Below are 17,553 nucleotides of genomic sequence, written 5' to 3' on the forward strand. Positions count from 1 at the left end.
GTTTCTAGCTTAAATTTTGGATGGTAGATGTTCCACTCTACTGAAATAAGATCTCAAGGGTCTATGTTTGAGGTCTTGATGTTTTGGCATCTTAGGTTATATATTGCATTAATGAATGGATAAGTTAAAATGTTTTTATTTCAAAAGAAAACTATTGAAAAAGAAAAAAATTGAAGGCATGTGTGAAAGAGAGGACTTGCCTGGAAAGTAATACAAGAAAAATATTAGAAACTCCTTTTAGATGTAATACGATGTCATAAATTATTAAAATTGAAAAGACTTGTAAGCAGCTTATATATTAAATAGACATGTACAGTATTCTGGATTTGTGTCTAGTTAAATTCACCCAGAATGGAACATTTGAATCCTCCAGTCCTCTTTGCTGTTTAAATAGCAGACATGAAGCATCATACAGTGACTGTAGAGAAGATTGTGTTAAGGTAAATCACATGGGAACAGCATAAAAATGAAATTAAAGGCATGAGTTTTATTATGTAAACGTGTAATACACATGGTGGTAGACTAAAGCTGATGTTTTATCTACAACATACCATCTCTACTACAAGTCTTAAAACAGTTTCCACAGGAAGTGGTAAAAATTCTTTAAATTCTTAGCATCGTATTTGAACAGTATACATCTTTCTAATAAAAGGTAAAAAATAAAAATCAAAAACAAGCTTCTGCTGTTATAATACAGATAATAAATAATATATGCCTATGCATCTGATGTTTCTCTGCCTAGCTATTTATAATTGATGTTCTGCAATGTTTTCTGCTCTACAGCTGTGCACATTATTCCGGCGTCCGTACAGCCTGCTACCCCAACCACCATTAAAGTAATAAACAGCAGTGCAAAGGCAGCTAAAGTGCAGAGAGCTCCAAGGATCTCGGGGGAAGATAGAAGTTCCCCTGGGAACAGAACAGGTATTGTCTACATTATTTTAAAATGCAAATGTGGTAAATACTCATTAAGTTGAATTACAGTTTTATAGGACATGTCTTTGTCACTCTAGTTGCAAGGTTTTTAGAAAAAAATACAGATACAAAAAGGGACGGTATTTAGAAAATATATCACAAGCGTATGCAAACTTGTCAGGTTGGTTAGCTCATACTATCAGTTTTGCTTTGATATTCTCCACTTCTGTGAATTGTTGTTTTAAATGCTTAATTCTCCTTACCCTTACATTTTCCTTTTTTGAAACTCTCCGTGAGAGTCGGTTATTGTCATTCAGAGTTCTTAGGCCCAGAATTTATCATCTGACATCAATAGGAAATACTCTCTTTCTCCCTGTAAGTGTTACATCTACTCTGTATATCTCATTGAGATTTTAGCAATTTAACTGCAGATTCTTGAGTTAAAAAGAAATCTTAGTGATTGATTGCACGTGCAAGATGTTATGTTGACTTAAACTGTGGTACGTGGGTATTTTTTCCCTGTTTCTAATCTTACACATAGAAAATCAGTGAAAAGTGATCATTAAAAAAATACGTGTTCTATTGCATGTGTATATCTATGCCTGAAGAAGAAGCAGATCATGCTTAATCTGTTCTATCTCAGAGTAGATGTGTGCTTTAAATGATTATTTGTACTGTTAGATCATGTTGTTCCTAAGTTCTAGGAACAAGTTTGAGAAGTCTTAGTTTTCATATTACTGAGTTTTTTTTGCATTGATTAATATCAGTGACTTTGCAGGAAACTATTTCTTTTTTTGTAGACCAGAAGAAATTAACTAAATGCAAGTTCTCTTTCTGTTGTATGTTCTGTGTTTGTTTGCTTTAATCTGTTGGCTGAAAATTTTTAGCTTTGATGAGAACATGAAAAAAGGGCTATTTGAAATAGATCTTGTTATTCCTATTTTGACAGGAAACAATGGCCAGATCCAATTGTGGCAGTTTTTATTAGAACTTCTCACTGACAAAGATGCTCGGGACTGTATTTCTTGGGTTGGTGATGAAGGAGAGTTTAAATTGAATCAGCCTGAACTGGTTGCACAAAAATGGGGGCAGCGCAAAAACAAACCCACGATGAACTATGAAAAGCTTAGTCGGGCTTTGAGGTAAGAAACTTCAGAAATTGATTAGATGTTTACTTATTCACGACTACTTCATTTTTAGCTGTTGTAATAAATGACCTGAGTGTTTTTGTGGGTTTCTTCAGTAAGGAGATAAACAGTTCCTGTGAAGCTACTCCTTTCTGTTAGATTGTATTAGTCTTCTCTTCATAGCAGTTATTGCAATAATTTCTTAAACGTGTAGAAATCATTTTTTTTTTCAAGATTATTGAACACTGACAGGACAGTTAATCTGTGTAGCTAGCCTATCCTACGTATGTTTCTCTTTTTTTGACATATCTTCAACATTTACGCATCTACTGGTTTATAAACAGTACTCGTTAGTGGGGAAAGTTGCAGAAATGTGTGATTACCCTGAATTACTGACGGATGTTTATATTTACTTGCTTCTGTTCTTCTTTCTCATACTATGGTATAAAGCAGACATTCTTCTGTAACTATTTGTTACAGATTTTCTTCATTTCATCATGATTTCTGTAGTTTGACATTGGTAAAAAGGATTTCTGTTATTGAATCTCTGTAGGTGATACAGTTGAGGGAGCGGGGAAGAATGCAAGTAGCTCCATTTCAGACTTTTTTTCCCAATTAATTTGGTCTCTAGGAGCATGGGAAAATTCATCCAAGTTGTCTTACATTATTAAGATTGCATTTCTTATTTCTTATTTGGATATGGTGAACGCTATTTCTCTTGGTTTTCAAGAAGGGTATTCGCAGCATTAAGCAATAAATATTTAAATAGCTTTGGAAGAGTAAGGTTGTGTATCTGTTGAAGTCTGAGATATAAGATTAACTTTTCATCATTTCCACTTTGTGGTATGTTATTTCTCATAAAGGGAAGTAAACTCATCTAGCATTGTTTAAAAAATACGAAATTATCTTAAAGTATACCTCTGTGAGAAATAATGCTAATGCTGAGGAAGACTGAAGTTTATAAATTCATGAATTGGCATGGAATTAGTAAAGACAACTATTTTCTGTCTCATTTACACGAACAGTAGGCATCAAAAGAAATTGGCAGGCAGCAGATACGCAGCTTAACCGTACCATCTTGGATATGGAGCCTCTATGACATCACTGGGCAACTTGTCCCACTCCTTGCCTGTCTTCCAGGGGAAGAAGTTCCCATACCCAGACTGATCCCTTCCCATTTCATTTTATGCCAGTTGTTGTTGTCCTCCTGCTGTGTGCCACCATACGTGGCTTTTCTTTTCTCAGTGACTTCTCTATAGGTACTGGAACATAGCTGGTAAGTCCCCTTGAAGCTGTCACTTCCCAGGGGCCCTTGCACAATAGGTTTGAGGATCTGGAACTTGAGGCAAAGGTAAGTGAGGATGCAGTGGAAAGCCTACTCAGAAGGTTGTCTAGGGTGAGGAGGACGGCTCCAAGCCTTAAGGCTGCTTCTACCAAGAAGGAAAGAAGGGTAATTGTTGTAAGACAATTCCCTGCTGAGGGGAACAGGGGGCCCGATATGTCAGCCAGTCTCTACCCATAAGGAAGCTTGCTGCCTCCCTGTGGCCCGGGTCAGAGACATTACTAGAAAACTTCCTGGCCTGGTTTGTCCCTCTGTTTATTATCCCCTACTGACAGTTCAGGTAGACAGCAATGAAGTTGCTGAGAGAAATATGAGGGCTATCAAAAGGGACTTTAGGGGACTTGGAGCAATGAGTGGATGGAGTTGGGAGTACAGGTAGTGTTTCCTCTATCCCTTCAATGATAGGGAGTGATACTGAGAGGACCAGGAAAACCCATACAATAAATACATGGCTAGGAGGCTGGTGCTATGACAGGAATTTTGCCTTTTTTGACCATGGGGTGGTTTACTTGACACTTGGCCTGATGGCTACAGATAGGATCCACCTGGGTCAAAGGGTGGAAAAGGATTCTGGTCCAGGAGTTGACAGGGCTTTAAACTAGATTTGAAGGGGGAAGGGGGTGATAGTGACCCTGCCCATGACAAGGTGCGGGGTAGCATAGCTAAGTTAGAGGAACAAGGTGCTAGTAGGAGCCCTCAGCCTGCTGCATCTTATGATGATGAAGGCAACAGGGAGACTAAAGGTAAATACTTCAAAGGAGTTAAGGAGTTATCCTCCAGGAAGGTAACAAAAGCAGCTGCTAAGCTGAAGTGCCTCTACCCTAAAGCACACACAGCTTGGAGAACAAGCAGGAGGAGGAGTTAAAAGCCGCCGTGTTACTGGAAAACCATAATGTAGTTGCCATCACCAAAACCTGGTGGGATGGTTTCCACAACTGGAGTGTAGCTGTTGACAATTACAAGCTGTTCAGAAGGGACAGATGAGGAGGGAGAGGTGGAAGTGTTTCCCTCTACATCAAGGTAGAAATAGGGCATGGGTGTCCAACCTCTTTTGGCTTGCCTGGTCCACACTGAGTGAATAAGAATTGTCTTGGGCTTCATGTAAAATACACAGCATAGTTAATGTACATAAGTAGCAAAACTCCGGGTTTTTTTAATTAAAACATTAAAAAAGAGCAAAAAGAAAATACAATGAGTGGGATATTTGGCCTTATTTTTGTGAAACTAATCCATCAGTCTGGTTTGATGGGAGTGGTTGCAATTCTTAGTGAGTTGTCAAGGTGTTTGCCAGATTTTTTAATGAAATTTTACTCTTCCCATGCTTCTTCCTTGAAAATAATTGTTCACAAATATACATACTGCCGAAATGTAATGAAACAAGTAAGGCATTGATTGTGAAGTGAGGAGCATTTTGCTCTGGTAAGATATGTCTTATAAAAGCCTAGTAAAGAGGTATGATCAAATATTTGAGTTGAATATCTGTTTGCAACTCCATACAATCAGTTTGAAAATTTGCAGGTAATGTATGTCTATTGACTGAAAATTGAGTTGCAAATGTAGCAAAAAATTCTTTTTTTTTTTTTTTTTTGCACTCTTGAACCTATTCTCAAATTCCCTTATCAAAATAGAAAGCATGACTACATATTTTTTGCTGTTTACAAGACACTGTTTAGCCAGTGTATCAAAATGCATAAAATTATTTGCCATAACTTGAGTTAGCACTGCACTGTGCCCTCCCCATGTCCTGGTTTCAGCTGAGACAATGTTAATAGCATGCCGATGTTTGGTTGTTGCTGAGCGATGAGTACATGCTTGGGGCTGGGCTGGGTCGCACTATGGGGTAGAGCCACCACCATGATGGTTCAGGGCTGGGGGCAGGCCTCATTGCTGGCTGTCCTGAGCTGCATTCGGCCTGCAGGCCATGGGTTGAACATGCTTGGAATAGAGTGTGAAGAGCTATCCCTGAAAAATGGCCACAAGCAAGTCGAAAACTTACGTGTGAGAGTTAAAGACCAAGGCAACATAGGGAGCCTTGTGGTTGGTGTCTACTGTGGGCTTCTTGATCAAGCGGAGCCTGTTGGTGAAGCCTTCTTCCTCCAACTACAGGAGGTGTCACAATCACAGGCTCTTGTCTTGCTGGGGGACAACCACCCTTAGATCTGCTGGAAAAGTAGCACAGCAAGCTGTAGGTGATCCAGGAGGCTTCTGGAATGTCTGGAGGGTAAATTCCTGAGCCAGGTAATAGACATCTCCGCTAGGACGGATGCAGTGCTGGACCTGTTGCTCACTAACACAAGTGAACTGATTGATAACATCAGGATTGGAGGCTGCCTGGGCTGTAGTGATCAGGCAGGCGGTGGTGGAGTTCATGCTCTTGAGGGATATTGGACAAGCAAAGAGTAAAACCAGGAAGCGTAATTTTAGGAGAGCCACTTTCTAGCTCTTCAGGGAGTTAGTCAGTGAAACACCCTGGGAATCTGTCCTCAAGGACAAGGGAGTAGAGCAGAGCTGGCAGATCTTTAAGGAAGCTTTCCTTAGGGGCACAAGAGCTCTCCATCCCCGGGTGTAGAAAGTCAGGAAAGGAAGGCAAGAGACTGGCATTGCTGATCTGGGACCTGCAGGTCAAACTGGGGAGCAAGAAGAAAATGCAGAGGCAGCAGAAGCATGGACAGGTAACCTGACAGGATGATAGTGATGTTCCTAGGCTATGTAGGGATAGGATCAGAAAGGCCATGGCCCAACTGGAACTGGACTTGGCAAAGGGTGCAGAGAATAATAAGAAAGGCTTCTACAGGTATATTAAGTGGAAAAGGAAAGTTCAGGAGGGCTTACCCTCCCTGTTGAGCAATACAGACAGGCTGGTAACAACAGACAAGGAGAAGGCTGAGGTACTCAACAACTTTTTTGCCTCAGTCTTCACTAGTGACTGCTCTATACACAGCCCTCAAGCAGATGGTTCAGAAGGTGGGAACCACGAGAGCAACGTCCCTTCCACTGTAAGTGAAGACAGGTTAATGACTACCTGAGGAACCTGAACATCCATAAGTCTATGAGTCCCAATGAGATCCATCCCAAAGTCTTGAAGGAATTGGCTGATGTAATCACCAAGCCACTCTTGATGATATTTGAAAAGTCGCGGTGGTCAGGTGAAGTTCCTGGTGACTGGAAAAAAAAAAAAGGCTATGTCTTACCCATTTTTGAGAAGAGTAGAAAGGGTGACCCAGGAAACTAGCAGCCTCTCAGCTTCACCCCTGTGCTGGGAAAGATCATGGAGCAGATCCTCCTGGAAGCTATGCTAAGGCACATGGAAGACAGGGAGGTGATACAGGAGAACCAGCATGGCTTCAGCAAGACCAGGTCCTGCCTGACCAACCATGTTGCTTTTTATCATGGCGTAACTGCATCAGTAGACAAGGGGAGAGCCACTGATGTCATCTATCTGGACTTCAGTAAGGCCTTTGACATGGTCCTCCATAACATCCTTCTCTCCAAATTGAAAAGATATGGATTTGATGGGTGGACTGTTCAATGAGATGAGAAACTGGCTACCTAGAGAGATCGTACCTAGGGAGTGGTGGTAAGTGGCTCAACATCCAGATGGAGATCAGCGACAAGTGGTGTCTCTAAGGGGTCACCACTGAGTGACCAGTGCTCTTTAAAATCTTCATCAGATATATTGACAGTGGGATTGAGTGCACCCTCAGCATGTTTGCAGATGACACCAAGCTGTGTGGTGTGGTCAGCATGGCCAAGGAGCAGGATGCCATCCAGAGAAACCTGAACAGGCTCGAGCAGTGGGCCCAGGTGAACTTCATGAAGTTCAACAAAGCCAAGTGCAAGCTCTGGCACCTGGGTCATGGCAACCCCTACTATCAATACAAGCTGGAGAACAAAAGGGTACAGCACAGCCTTGCTGAAAATGACTCGGGAGTACTGGTGGTTGGCAGGCTGGACATGAGCCAGCAATGTGCCCTCGTGCCCCAGAAAGCCAACCGTATCCTGGGGTACAAAAAAAAAAAAGAAACATGGCCAGCAAGTCAAGGGAGGTGATCTGTGCTGGTGAGATCTCACCTGGAGTACTGGGTCCAGATGTGGAGTCCTCAGTACAGAAGAAACATGGACCTGCTGGAGACCTGCTTTCAGAAGAGGGCCACAGAAGTTATCCAAGGAATGGAACACCTCTCCTACGAGGACAGTCTGAGAGAGCTGGGGCTGTTCAGCCTGGAGAAGGGAAGGCTCTGAGGAGACCTGAGAGCGGCCTTTCAGTATCTGAAGAGGGGCTATGAGAAAGAAGGGGACAGACTCCTTAGCAGGGTCTGTTGTGGTAGGTCAAGGAGAAATGGTTTCAAACTAAGAGGAGAGATTTAGATTGCATGTAAGGAAAATGTTTTTTACAATAAGCATGATGAGGCACTGGAACAGGTTGCCCAGAGAGGTGTTGTATCCCCTGTCCTTGAAGATATCCAAGGTCAGGCTGGATGGGGCTCTTAGCAATCCAGTGTAGCTGTTCATTGCAGGGGAGTTGAGCTAGATAACCTTTTAGGGTCCCTTCCAGCTAAAATGATACAATTCTCCAAGCTGAACAAGTCCTGTTCCCTCAGTCTTTTTAGAATGGAAGTGCTGCAGCCCAAACTATCATTAGAGCCCTTGGCAAAACTCACTTTATCTGTTTTTCTTGTACTGGGAAACCAGGGGATAATGATTTCCCTTCATATCTTAGCTGTGCTTCTTTTCACCTTTGGCTGTCTCTGCTCCCAGGATACACTGTTGGTCCATGCTCAGCTTGCAGTCAGTGCAGGTGTCCAGGGCCTTTCACTCAATACAGCTGCTCCCCAGTCAGTGAATCCCCAGTCTGTATCATTGCAGTACCATTCCCCTGTTTCCAGTGTGTTTGTCTGAATCTATGTGTTTATTCATTGAAGGTATATGTGAAAACTTACTGGAACATCGAATCATATAAATAATGTTAATATTTGGGGGGATTTGTCAACAAGCTGTGCAAAAGGTCTCAAAAGCAGCTGAAGAACTCTGGAATAATGTTCTTTTCACTGTGATATTAAACAGATGTCTGAACAGTAGTTCGTGTAAATTAGTGTAAGAGAAGTTTTGCAGTTCTATTTTCGCTAATGAATTACAGAAATCACATGCCTCAAAATCTTGCTATTTTGCAATTGACACGTTTTCTAATACTTGAATGCCTGAAGGGATCTTTAATGCCTCTTACTACTGCTGAGATAAACACCATTGTCAAGCTAAACTTTTATGAAAACAAAAACGGTAATATGTTTTATTTATTAATGTACTGAAATTACTGTGTCAATTTTGATTAGTGCTGAAAATGATATTGTTGAGAAGCATACTCAATCTTCCACCCAGATGTGGGAAAAACAGACAGTTTTTTCATGAAAAAAGGAGCAGCTTGTTGTTGTTCTTATACATGTAACTTAGTAGATTTTTTGCAATCAGCATCTGCTTAATTACCCTGTAGCAAAGTGAGTCTTGAAGAAAAAGTATTAATTTCCTCTATTATTCTGAAGCAAAGTTTCCATGTGATTCAAAACATTCAAATAGCTAAGAAAATACCCATGCAGGTTTAGAAAATTGTGCTTGTCGTTTTTGAATAGGCAAATGCTGTAACTAGAAATTTATTCAATATATATCTAATCATCGTATATAATTTGATTGTGTCATCATATATCCTCAATTCTAACTTGCTAGTTTATAGCATGAGATGAAATTTGGTTACGTTCTTAGGAATTTACCTTTTGTTTCCTAGGACTAGGGGAAAATAGGTAGGTTTTTTTTTACTTAACTTGATTTTGCTAGTAAATGAGAAGTATTTTACCTTCTCTCTTATGATTCTGTTTAATACCGTGAAAACCACAACGCTCATTTTCAGGTTGTTTCCAACATAAACTGTTTATCTCAGAAAAGCAGAGATAAGCAAAGAAGGCAAGAGGCAATAATGAGGGAGGAGATAGCACTTACTTATTAAGGCAAAGCACTATATCAACTTCCATTCCTGCTCCTCTAACCCCAAGCTGTTTTTGAATTGCTCTAGCTTAGAAATGATGGCCTTGGTGCTTTATACAGCTTATAAAATAATTACTGTTTTGTTTCCCTTTAGTATATCAAGGTGCAGGGGCAGCTTTCAACTCTCTTCCCTTTGATCATGCAAGAAAACACTAAAGTTTATCTTGATATATAAAATTACATTAGAGTCTTAATGTGAAAAAGATTCTTATTTCAGCATCCAGGAGTCTTTAAATAAATGACTGGATGTGTGTGGAAGTTACGAATGCTGAAAACTTAATTTGATTTGTTTTGTTTTTTTACAGATACTATTATGATGGAGACATGATATGCAAAGTGCAAGGCAAGAGGTTTGTGTACAAATTTGTGTGTGACTTGAAAACGCTCATTGGATACAGCGCAGCAGAGCTGAATCGATTGGTCAGAGAATGTGAGCAAAAGAAACTGGCCAAGATGCAGCTTCATGGCATTGCACAGCCAGTTACAGCAGTAGCACTAGCTACTGCATCCCTGCAAACAGAGAAAGATAATTAAGCAGTAGGACCTGAAAGTGCAAACCCATGGCCTTTCCTATATAGCCAGAGAAGTTGCTTTTACTTTTATCTGAAATGGAAGCTTCTTCTTTTTCTTCACAATACAGTACCATGCATGATTTTCTACAAAGAACTGGGACTTAACGTAAATTTGGATCTTTTAGCAGCATATGTTTCAGTGTAAGTTAGGGGATCACCAAAACTTGTGCAACTTTGAGTCAGGGCCTCTATGATATACAGTCTGAAATTGGTGAAAAAAGTTGAACTGGTCAGTGTTCTGTGTTTGCAGCTCTACAAAAAATAATTTTTGCAGTGCTTTTAACAAAAATGAAGTAAACGCAGGCTGATCAGTTGTCTAGATTGGGTTCTTTCCGGTTTTTTGTTCTCTGCTGAGCTACCAAATTGAATTTGATGCTTTTAAAGTTAAACATGTTCATTACTCTCATCTAATCAAGCAGAGCTGAAAGGCACAGCAAATGTGACAAAGCATCAGGTTCTTAAAATAACTTCTGTGTTTATAAGGAAAGGGAACTAAGACTAGGCAGAACTGAAGGTCTGTGCTGAAGAAGGAGATCCAGGTTTAGATCTGGCTTAGATGAAAAGCCAATTATGAGTATTTTGTTGTAATATGTAGATAATCTGCATTTATGAGGGCAAGTACTAACCTGTTAAAAGACCTTGTTGATGCTAGCCATGTAACATAAACAAAACTTCTTCCCCCACCATCCTCCCATCAGGTGATTTGAAAACTTGAAAAAATATCCCTCACCCAAAGAGTAGTCTGCTTTGGTGGGTTGCTTTGTTTGTTTGCTTGTTTTTATGCTCTGTTCTGCCAGGTGCTTTATACCTGCATGATAGTCAACCCTAGTGACTGAAGACCTAAGTTAATCACAGTCATTAGTCCCTTGCTCTTTAGAAACAAAAATGCAAGTTGAAAATAGTTTTAAAGAGAACTGAAATTTAATTTCCAAATTACTGTACAGTCTGACATATATAAAAGTGCAAAGATGTGTAATTTTTATTTAAAATTAATTTCTGAACTTCAAATGATGTTTCTGAAGCTTCGTAAGCCAAATGCATGCTCCAGAGCGGGGTACAAACAATTTGAAGTATGGATGATGAATAGAAATAGTTGGAATGTATTCTGAATTCTGAGAGACTGGTATAGAGATAACTTCATACAGAAGTGCAGTAAAAAGTAGACTGCAGTGTTTGAGCTTCTACACTTATGACTATTTCTTTTGATGTCTGAAAATAGTATGGTTTTAGTTCTGCCCTTTTGTGTTATTAAACGTTGTAATTATTATGTTATAAGGTGTATTTCCCAACTTTTTATAACTGAACACCCCGTCCCCACTAACATTTCACAGTTAATTAAAATGCAAATGGTTAGCAGAATACCTTTAATTTTATGAGAGATTCAGCTACCCTTAAACCTTAAATCAAAAATGCTTGTACAGAGACTTTCTGAACGTAAAATGTACTTACACGGTGCGTAGTGAGAGTACTGGGTTGTTGTTCTTAAGCTGAAAATGAATGGTTGTACTTGGAGTCAGAGAGCAGAAGACACAGAGTATTCATCTTTATTTTAAAGATGCGTTGAGGACAAAGCTGTTTGCTTTATAGGTGCGTGATCATTTGCAGACAGCTTTTCATTAATTAAAAACGTTGCATGCGCTTCTAGCTTACCTTTTTATTACCTCCATAATTATAACATTTTCTTGACAGATCCTTTCATCAACTCTGAATATCATTTTCATTCTTGGGTGCTTAAAGTACTCCATCTACTAAGCGTGTTGACTTTTTTTTTAATAAAAACTTTTAAGCCATGAGCAAGGTATGTGTATGTCACAGGAAGTCAACCATCAGTCCACTTTCTACTGTTACAATAGTCCAGCTCCACCAATTGACAAGTGCTTGAGGTGACTTACTCAAGTAGATGTAGATTTGCTTACTAAGAGTAAGGTGAAGCTGATAGTTCAGTGGCAGCACCTATGTATATAACATCATGCCATTACTAAACAGAAGTCCAATACAAGTCACTGGTTCTGTTTAGCAGACTTCATGAAAGGCCTTTTTGTTAAAATACAGTACAAAAAAAAGAAGCTTAAAAAACAAACAAAAAATAGTTTACTGAATCTAACTGAACTTCAGTAGGATAAACTAAAGTTGAAATGTAATATCATTTATTTATCCCCCTGAATGTTCTTCATATTGGTAAGCCCTCTAGGGGAAAGTTCTGATATCACACTTCATTTGTAAATACATCTGCTTGTTAGTTTGAAGCTTTTCAGTAGGTATGATACAGTTCCTTGGGTTGTTTTGGTCATCTACTTTTCCACCTTATTTTAATTAGCAATGAAGAAATCTTTCAAACAGTATAAAATCCCTGCCATATTTTCTGTAGCTGAGGGAGAAACCTGTGACTAACTTGATGTCTTCAATGAAAACAAGATGTAGAATATATTGTCAAGAGTTGTTTGGATGCTGCCAGATGAAAACATAGAAAGAATATTCCCAAATTTTTTGTAAAAGAGAAGGTTTTTGCATACTTTTTACTCTTTAAATAAAGACACTTATACTCTGCTGATAATTATGTATTTGTTTTGTGTTTTTCATTTTTTGGTAATTTTACATGAAACAGTTATTTTTACTCTAAAATATTTGTGCATAAAATGTCAATATAGTAAAATAAAAATGTTATACAGCCAGTGTCTATTGACTTGTTAATTTTTCAGAAAATTGTCTGTAATGTTCATCCGTGACCAGTATACGCACTATGTTCTCATTACTTCTAAGATCACAAACTTACAGGAGGAAGGAAAATTATCATATTTTTTGAAGCTGCATAGTCTTTGCCTTGATAATTGCCTGTGTATTTTCTGCTGGAACTCACTATACCTCATTATTGTAACAGCTTACTTTAACATCTTAATTGCAAATCTTAGAATGGGGCTATAATAAACATAGCAATGGAAACTTAACAGTAGGACAGAATGGATCCTGGGGAAACAGTAATTCTGTGCTTTTAGGAATGCTTAAAGTTGAAAAATTTGTATTGATCAGTAAATTGAATTTATCCCAGCAAGGACTTTTTTCTTCTTTCTTGTAGTCTCCCGTACTACACATGGCCTGCAAACTCCATTGGTAGCTCTGTTCTTGTTTAAAAGATCAAATGCTGTTTACACAGTTATTACCTTATTTTTAAATATGTCTTGATAGAAATCTTCTCATTGTACCTTTTACCTCTTCCATCTAGACTGCCAAGTTCAACACTGAAATACTTGGTCATCTCTAAACCAAACAGGTTCCTTGAATTCTAGTGTTTCTGTTTCCCTTGGCATTTTGAGGAACTTTCAGTAATTGGTTGGCCTTCTAAAGCGCACTTAAACAGACTCAGTATCCAGTGAAATGATGATCTTTTATTGGTGCTCATAGTAGTTAGTATCTTTGTGTCCATCTGAGTTTGATTTGGGATTCACATTCACATTTTGATTGGGACAACGGAGAGAATTACGGACTGACAGCTTACAGCTATCAGTTGTAAGCAGAACAAGACAACACGGGACTCCACTGCCTGATTAATGAAAGAAGCATGATGCAATGTCCACTGACAGGAGGTTATGGGAGAATGTTTTGAAGGAAGCATTGTACAAGATCCGTTTGCTTGGGTTTGTGGGAAATATACCAATCCCACCGGGGATTTTAGTTTGTTCTTCAAAACCACATGTGTTGTTAAGGGTTGTGTTGCTCATCCAGCAAGACAATGTTGTGACTTCTACAATATATTTGACTTCATGCTGTGTAACTTCTTTTGAGAAAGTAATTTGTAATATGAATTATGCTAAACAATATTACTTCAGTAATTAATAATGCGACTCAATTACATTTTGTATCTGTATTTCAGGTTAAGAACCCACAGCACCTAACCAGGCATCAAACTGAAACTTAACCAGCTTGTAATTGGAGAGCATTAATATTTTAGCCATTAATAACTTGATACTAAGGTTAAAAAAAAGGCTGAGAAGGGGGGAAAAAAACCCACAAATATTTAATGTCTGCCTCTAATTAAAATAGTTGTGGCACTGATCTTCTGGAATTAAATGGTGGTAACAGCAGTGGTGTCAGAAGATGTGTCTGCAACCTGTGAAGTTGTTCTCATTTGTCTCAAAGATGGAGGGTCTGATCATTGTGTCTGGTGTTCGTGATGCACAACGTCCAGGTATGTTCTTTTATGAGGTGGTATCTCCATAGCTATCTATGAGAGGAAGGAAGGAATTTGAAGAGAATAAAATAATGATCATAAGCGTAAGCAACTTATTCATGCTGTTACTGAATAAAAAGTAGTTAAAAGGAGGAGATAAGTATCAGAAACTGTTGTACTTATGTTTTTGTCTGATGCGACCAGAGACAGCTGAAATTACCTGAGATGCTTTTTTTTTATTGCCCAGCGGTTCTTGAATTGTAAAGCAACTGTTAGACAGTAGATGCTCAAAATGTTCAGTTTATTCTTCGAGGTTGCCAGTATTGAATTGTTGTTTAGAAAGTGCAGGAGAAACGCTTGATGATCTCATTGTCGTTCCAATGAATGTGAAAACTTGCAGGAACTTTATTTTTGTCCACAATAGATCTGATATCTTGACACATCTTTTCTCCCATTTGCAACTTGCGTTATAACCTAAATGGAAGAAATTACCATTTAGGAGCTGTATTTCCATGTATCAGAATTGGCAAATCAAAGACAAGCAGAAGTAGTTACATAAATTATAATTTAAGCAAGCACAGTTGGTACCAAACTGTTTCTTGGAAATAGGATTTGTTGCTTATTTGTAATTCCTCCCAGTAAGGGAAAGGTATATTTTGGGTTTAAAAAAAATGCCACCTGCTTTCCCCTTCTTCCCACTAAACTTTGGTTTTTCAGTACGCTCGCTTTCAAGCTGTATGCTTCATAGGACCTGGGCTTGCAAGAAGCCACAGCTATAGAAGACAGTGAGACAGAAGTGTACGTAAAATAAATAGATGAATAAAAATAATGGGGAAAAAAAAAAAAACCACCACCAACAGCCAACCTAGTAAGGGTGAAAGCTGCGATGTTTGTGCATGAAAAAAAAAGATTGAAAATGAGAGTGCAAGAGATGAGACTTAATTAGATTAACTAGGGGGAAAGATACATTTATAAGACACAGTTTGATCTATTTCAGGACTAAGACAAAACAAAAGTTGTTTTAAAAAAAAGTCCCAATTAAGGTAACATTTTATTGCAGAAACTCAGAGCCTTTTTTTCTTTTTTTCCAGATGAAGTACATTCTCTGTGTCCTAAGGCATGCCAAAGTGTTGGGCTTCACAGAAACTGTGCAGAAATATATATACCCACAGTAGGACTTCGGTTTCCTAATAAGATGACCTGAACTGTACCCACCATGGAACTAGGAATTGTAACAGGAGCTTGAACATGTCCTCAGGAGTTATCCACCAGCCCTACAGTGAGCTCTGTAAGAACAAAAGGAAGAAGTCAGCTGGGGAAGGCTTTTAGCATAGGACTTTTAGGAACAGAAGTCTGTCTTCGCTGCTGTACCAGCTTTTCCACCCCTGGGACGGTTGTATCAAAAGGGTTGCAAAACCCTAAAGTGTTCCTGTCTTCTGTGAGACTGAATAGCCCAGTAAGTGAGATCATACTCAAATCAGCATGCTCTGTAGGAAAATAAAGCACAAGTCAGCCTTCATGCAGCCAGCTGCTGTGGAGTAGCCATTTGCTGAACTGTGCTCAACTAGAGAGGTAGGAAAAACTCCAGGAGAGCTGTAACGTATGGGTGTGCATATGCTGGGACAGAAAGAACCTGAATATTTTGGAAAAGATGTTTTTCCAAATGATGTTCTTTCATTGGTTTCCTTGTTGCTCATGAAACAATTTGTCAAAAGGAGGGTGGTTCTTCCATGAGAGGGTAACCACCTGGAGTACGGCACCAAGCTGAAAACAGCAACGCTATTTAATTTCTGGAAATAGGTGAAACACCAGACAGGTGGCAATGGAGGTGAGCTTCTCCCTGGACCAGAAGGCAGCTGGAGCAAGCTGGCAGGGACAAGGAGGGCCGTCAGCCTTCTCCAGGCCAGGCCCCCTGCCAGGCCACACAAGCTGCTCTGCAGAGGACTGGGGGGAAACTGGTTTGCAGGGGGGGCTGCACATGTCCACACCTTGAGTGCTGTGCTCAGTGTTGGGCCCCTCACTACAAGAAAGACATTGAGGCTCTGAAACGTGTCCAGAGAAGGGCAACGAAGCTGTGAGGGGTCTGGAGCACAAGTATTGGGGGGAGCGGCTGAGGGAGCTGGAGTTGTTCAGTCTGGAGAAGAGGAGGCTCAGGGGAGAACTCATTGCTCTCTACAACGACCTGAAAGGAGGCTGTGGTGAGGTGGGAGTCATCCTCTTCTCCCATGTAACTACCAATAGGATGAGAGGGAATGGGCTCAAGTTGTGCCAGGGGAGCTTCAGGTTGGGTGTTAGGAACCATTTCTTTTCAGAAAGGGTGGTGAAGTATTGGCACAGGCTGCCCAGGGAGGTGGTGGAGTCACAGTCCCTGGAGGTGTTCCAAATATAGCACTGTGTCATGGTGGGGGGGCATGGTGGGGGTGGGCTGAGGATTGAACTAGGTGATCTTAGAGGTCTTTCCCAAACTTAATGATTCTATGCTTCTGTATATTGTAGGGATTTTGCTTGTAGTTTTGCTTGGTCAGATAGTATTGTGTCCTTTGGACTTCACCATTCCATAGAGGAAGCTTTAACAAAGGAGTGCTTTTATTTTTTTTAAGAGACCTGGCTGAAGAGAAAAAATGAAGGAAGAAATAAAAATGTTGTCTTTAGGGGTGCAAAGGTACTCAGAAATTTTAACTGAGGATGGAAGTGTTATTTAATAAGCTGAGTTTCCATGCAGGTAAAGCACTAACGTTGACTGAATGTGCATACAAGCAAGCAGGGAGGGAAACAGACATCACCGGAAAACTCAAGTGTGAGGAAGCTGAGAAACTCCTGATTTCTCTGAGAAAAAGCAGCGAGTGCTGCTGATGCTGACCGCTGGCTGAAGGTGGCCTGGTGTTGTAAGCCAGGAGGTATCTCCTGCTGGCACCATGTCTCAGATGTAAATAAACCAGACAGCACTGGCACAGCTCTTGTGCATATCCTTGCTATCTGCGAACTGAAACAACTGAAATTCATTGTGCCCTTGGGCAAGAAAGAGTAAACATATACATGTAGTTTCTCCCTTTCATTTTTAACAGCATGCAGCTAGAAACATTTCTCATTATCTAGGCTTCAGCATAGGCGTCAGTGGTTTACGGGCGTTTGGCCCGGTCCCGTGACGAATGGGAGGGAGGACCCACGGGCCCATGCCCCAGGAAAAGGGAAAAGGGAAAAAGGGTAAGGAGATGGCCCTGAGAGCAAAGAACAGCAGCAACAATCTGAGGAGAAACAAACTAATTTACTGAATAAGATATCAGAATGCAAAACAACACGCTATATTACAATATAATTACAATTTAAGCTGATAAATCCAATACAGAGAGAGAGAATGTCCCAAAATCAAGGTAGGCCTTACTCTACTACCGACGATAA

The 17,553-nt window shown here is 39.8% G+C and overlaps 1 protein-coding gene and 1 long non-coding RNA gene across 3 annotated transcripts in view; one reads left to right on the forward strand and one right to left on the reverse strand.

The window, feature by feature from the left end:
• The window catches only part of GABPA (GA binding protein transcription factor alpha subunit), a 35,051-nt gene extending 22,508 nt beyond the window's left edge, over window positions 1–12,543 (forward strand). For both annotated transcript variants that reach the window (XM_021403598.1, XM_021403590.1), the window contains exons 8-10: window positions 784–924; window positions 1,865–2,057; window positions 9,723–12,543. In XM_021403598.1, the coding sequence (XP_021259273.1) occupies window positions 784–924; window positions 1,865–2,057; window positions 9,723–9,951 (563 nt within the window). In that variant the 3' untranslated portion in view covers window positions 9,952–12,543. The remainder of the gene's footprint in view (window positions 1–783; window positions 925–1,864; window positions 2,058–9,722) is intronic.
• LOC110402053 lies at window positions 12,792–17,553 on the reverse strand. The gene is made up of 4 exons (XR_002440869.1): window positions 17,537–17,553; window positions 15,370–15,440; window positions 14,375–14,628; window positions 12,792–14,208 (listed from the first exon to the last, which is right to left on the reverse strand). It is a non-coding gene; the product is annotated as an uncharacterized LOC110402053 (long non-coding RNA).

The sequence above is a fragment of the Numida meleagris genome, chromosome 1 (genome assembly GCF_002078875.1).
Source record: "Numida meleagris isolate 19003 breed g44 Domestic line chromosome 1, NumMel1.0, whole genome shotgun sequence".
Taxonomy (NCBI): Eukaryota; Metazoa; Chordata; class Aves; order Galliformes; family Numididae; genus Numida; species Numida meleagris.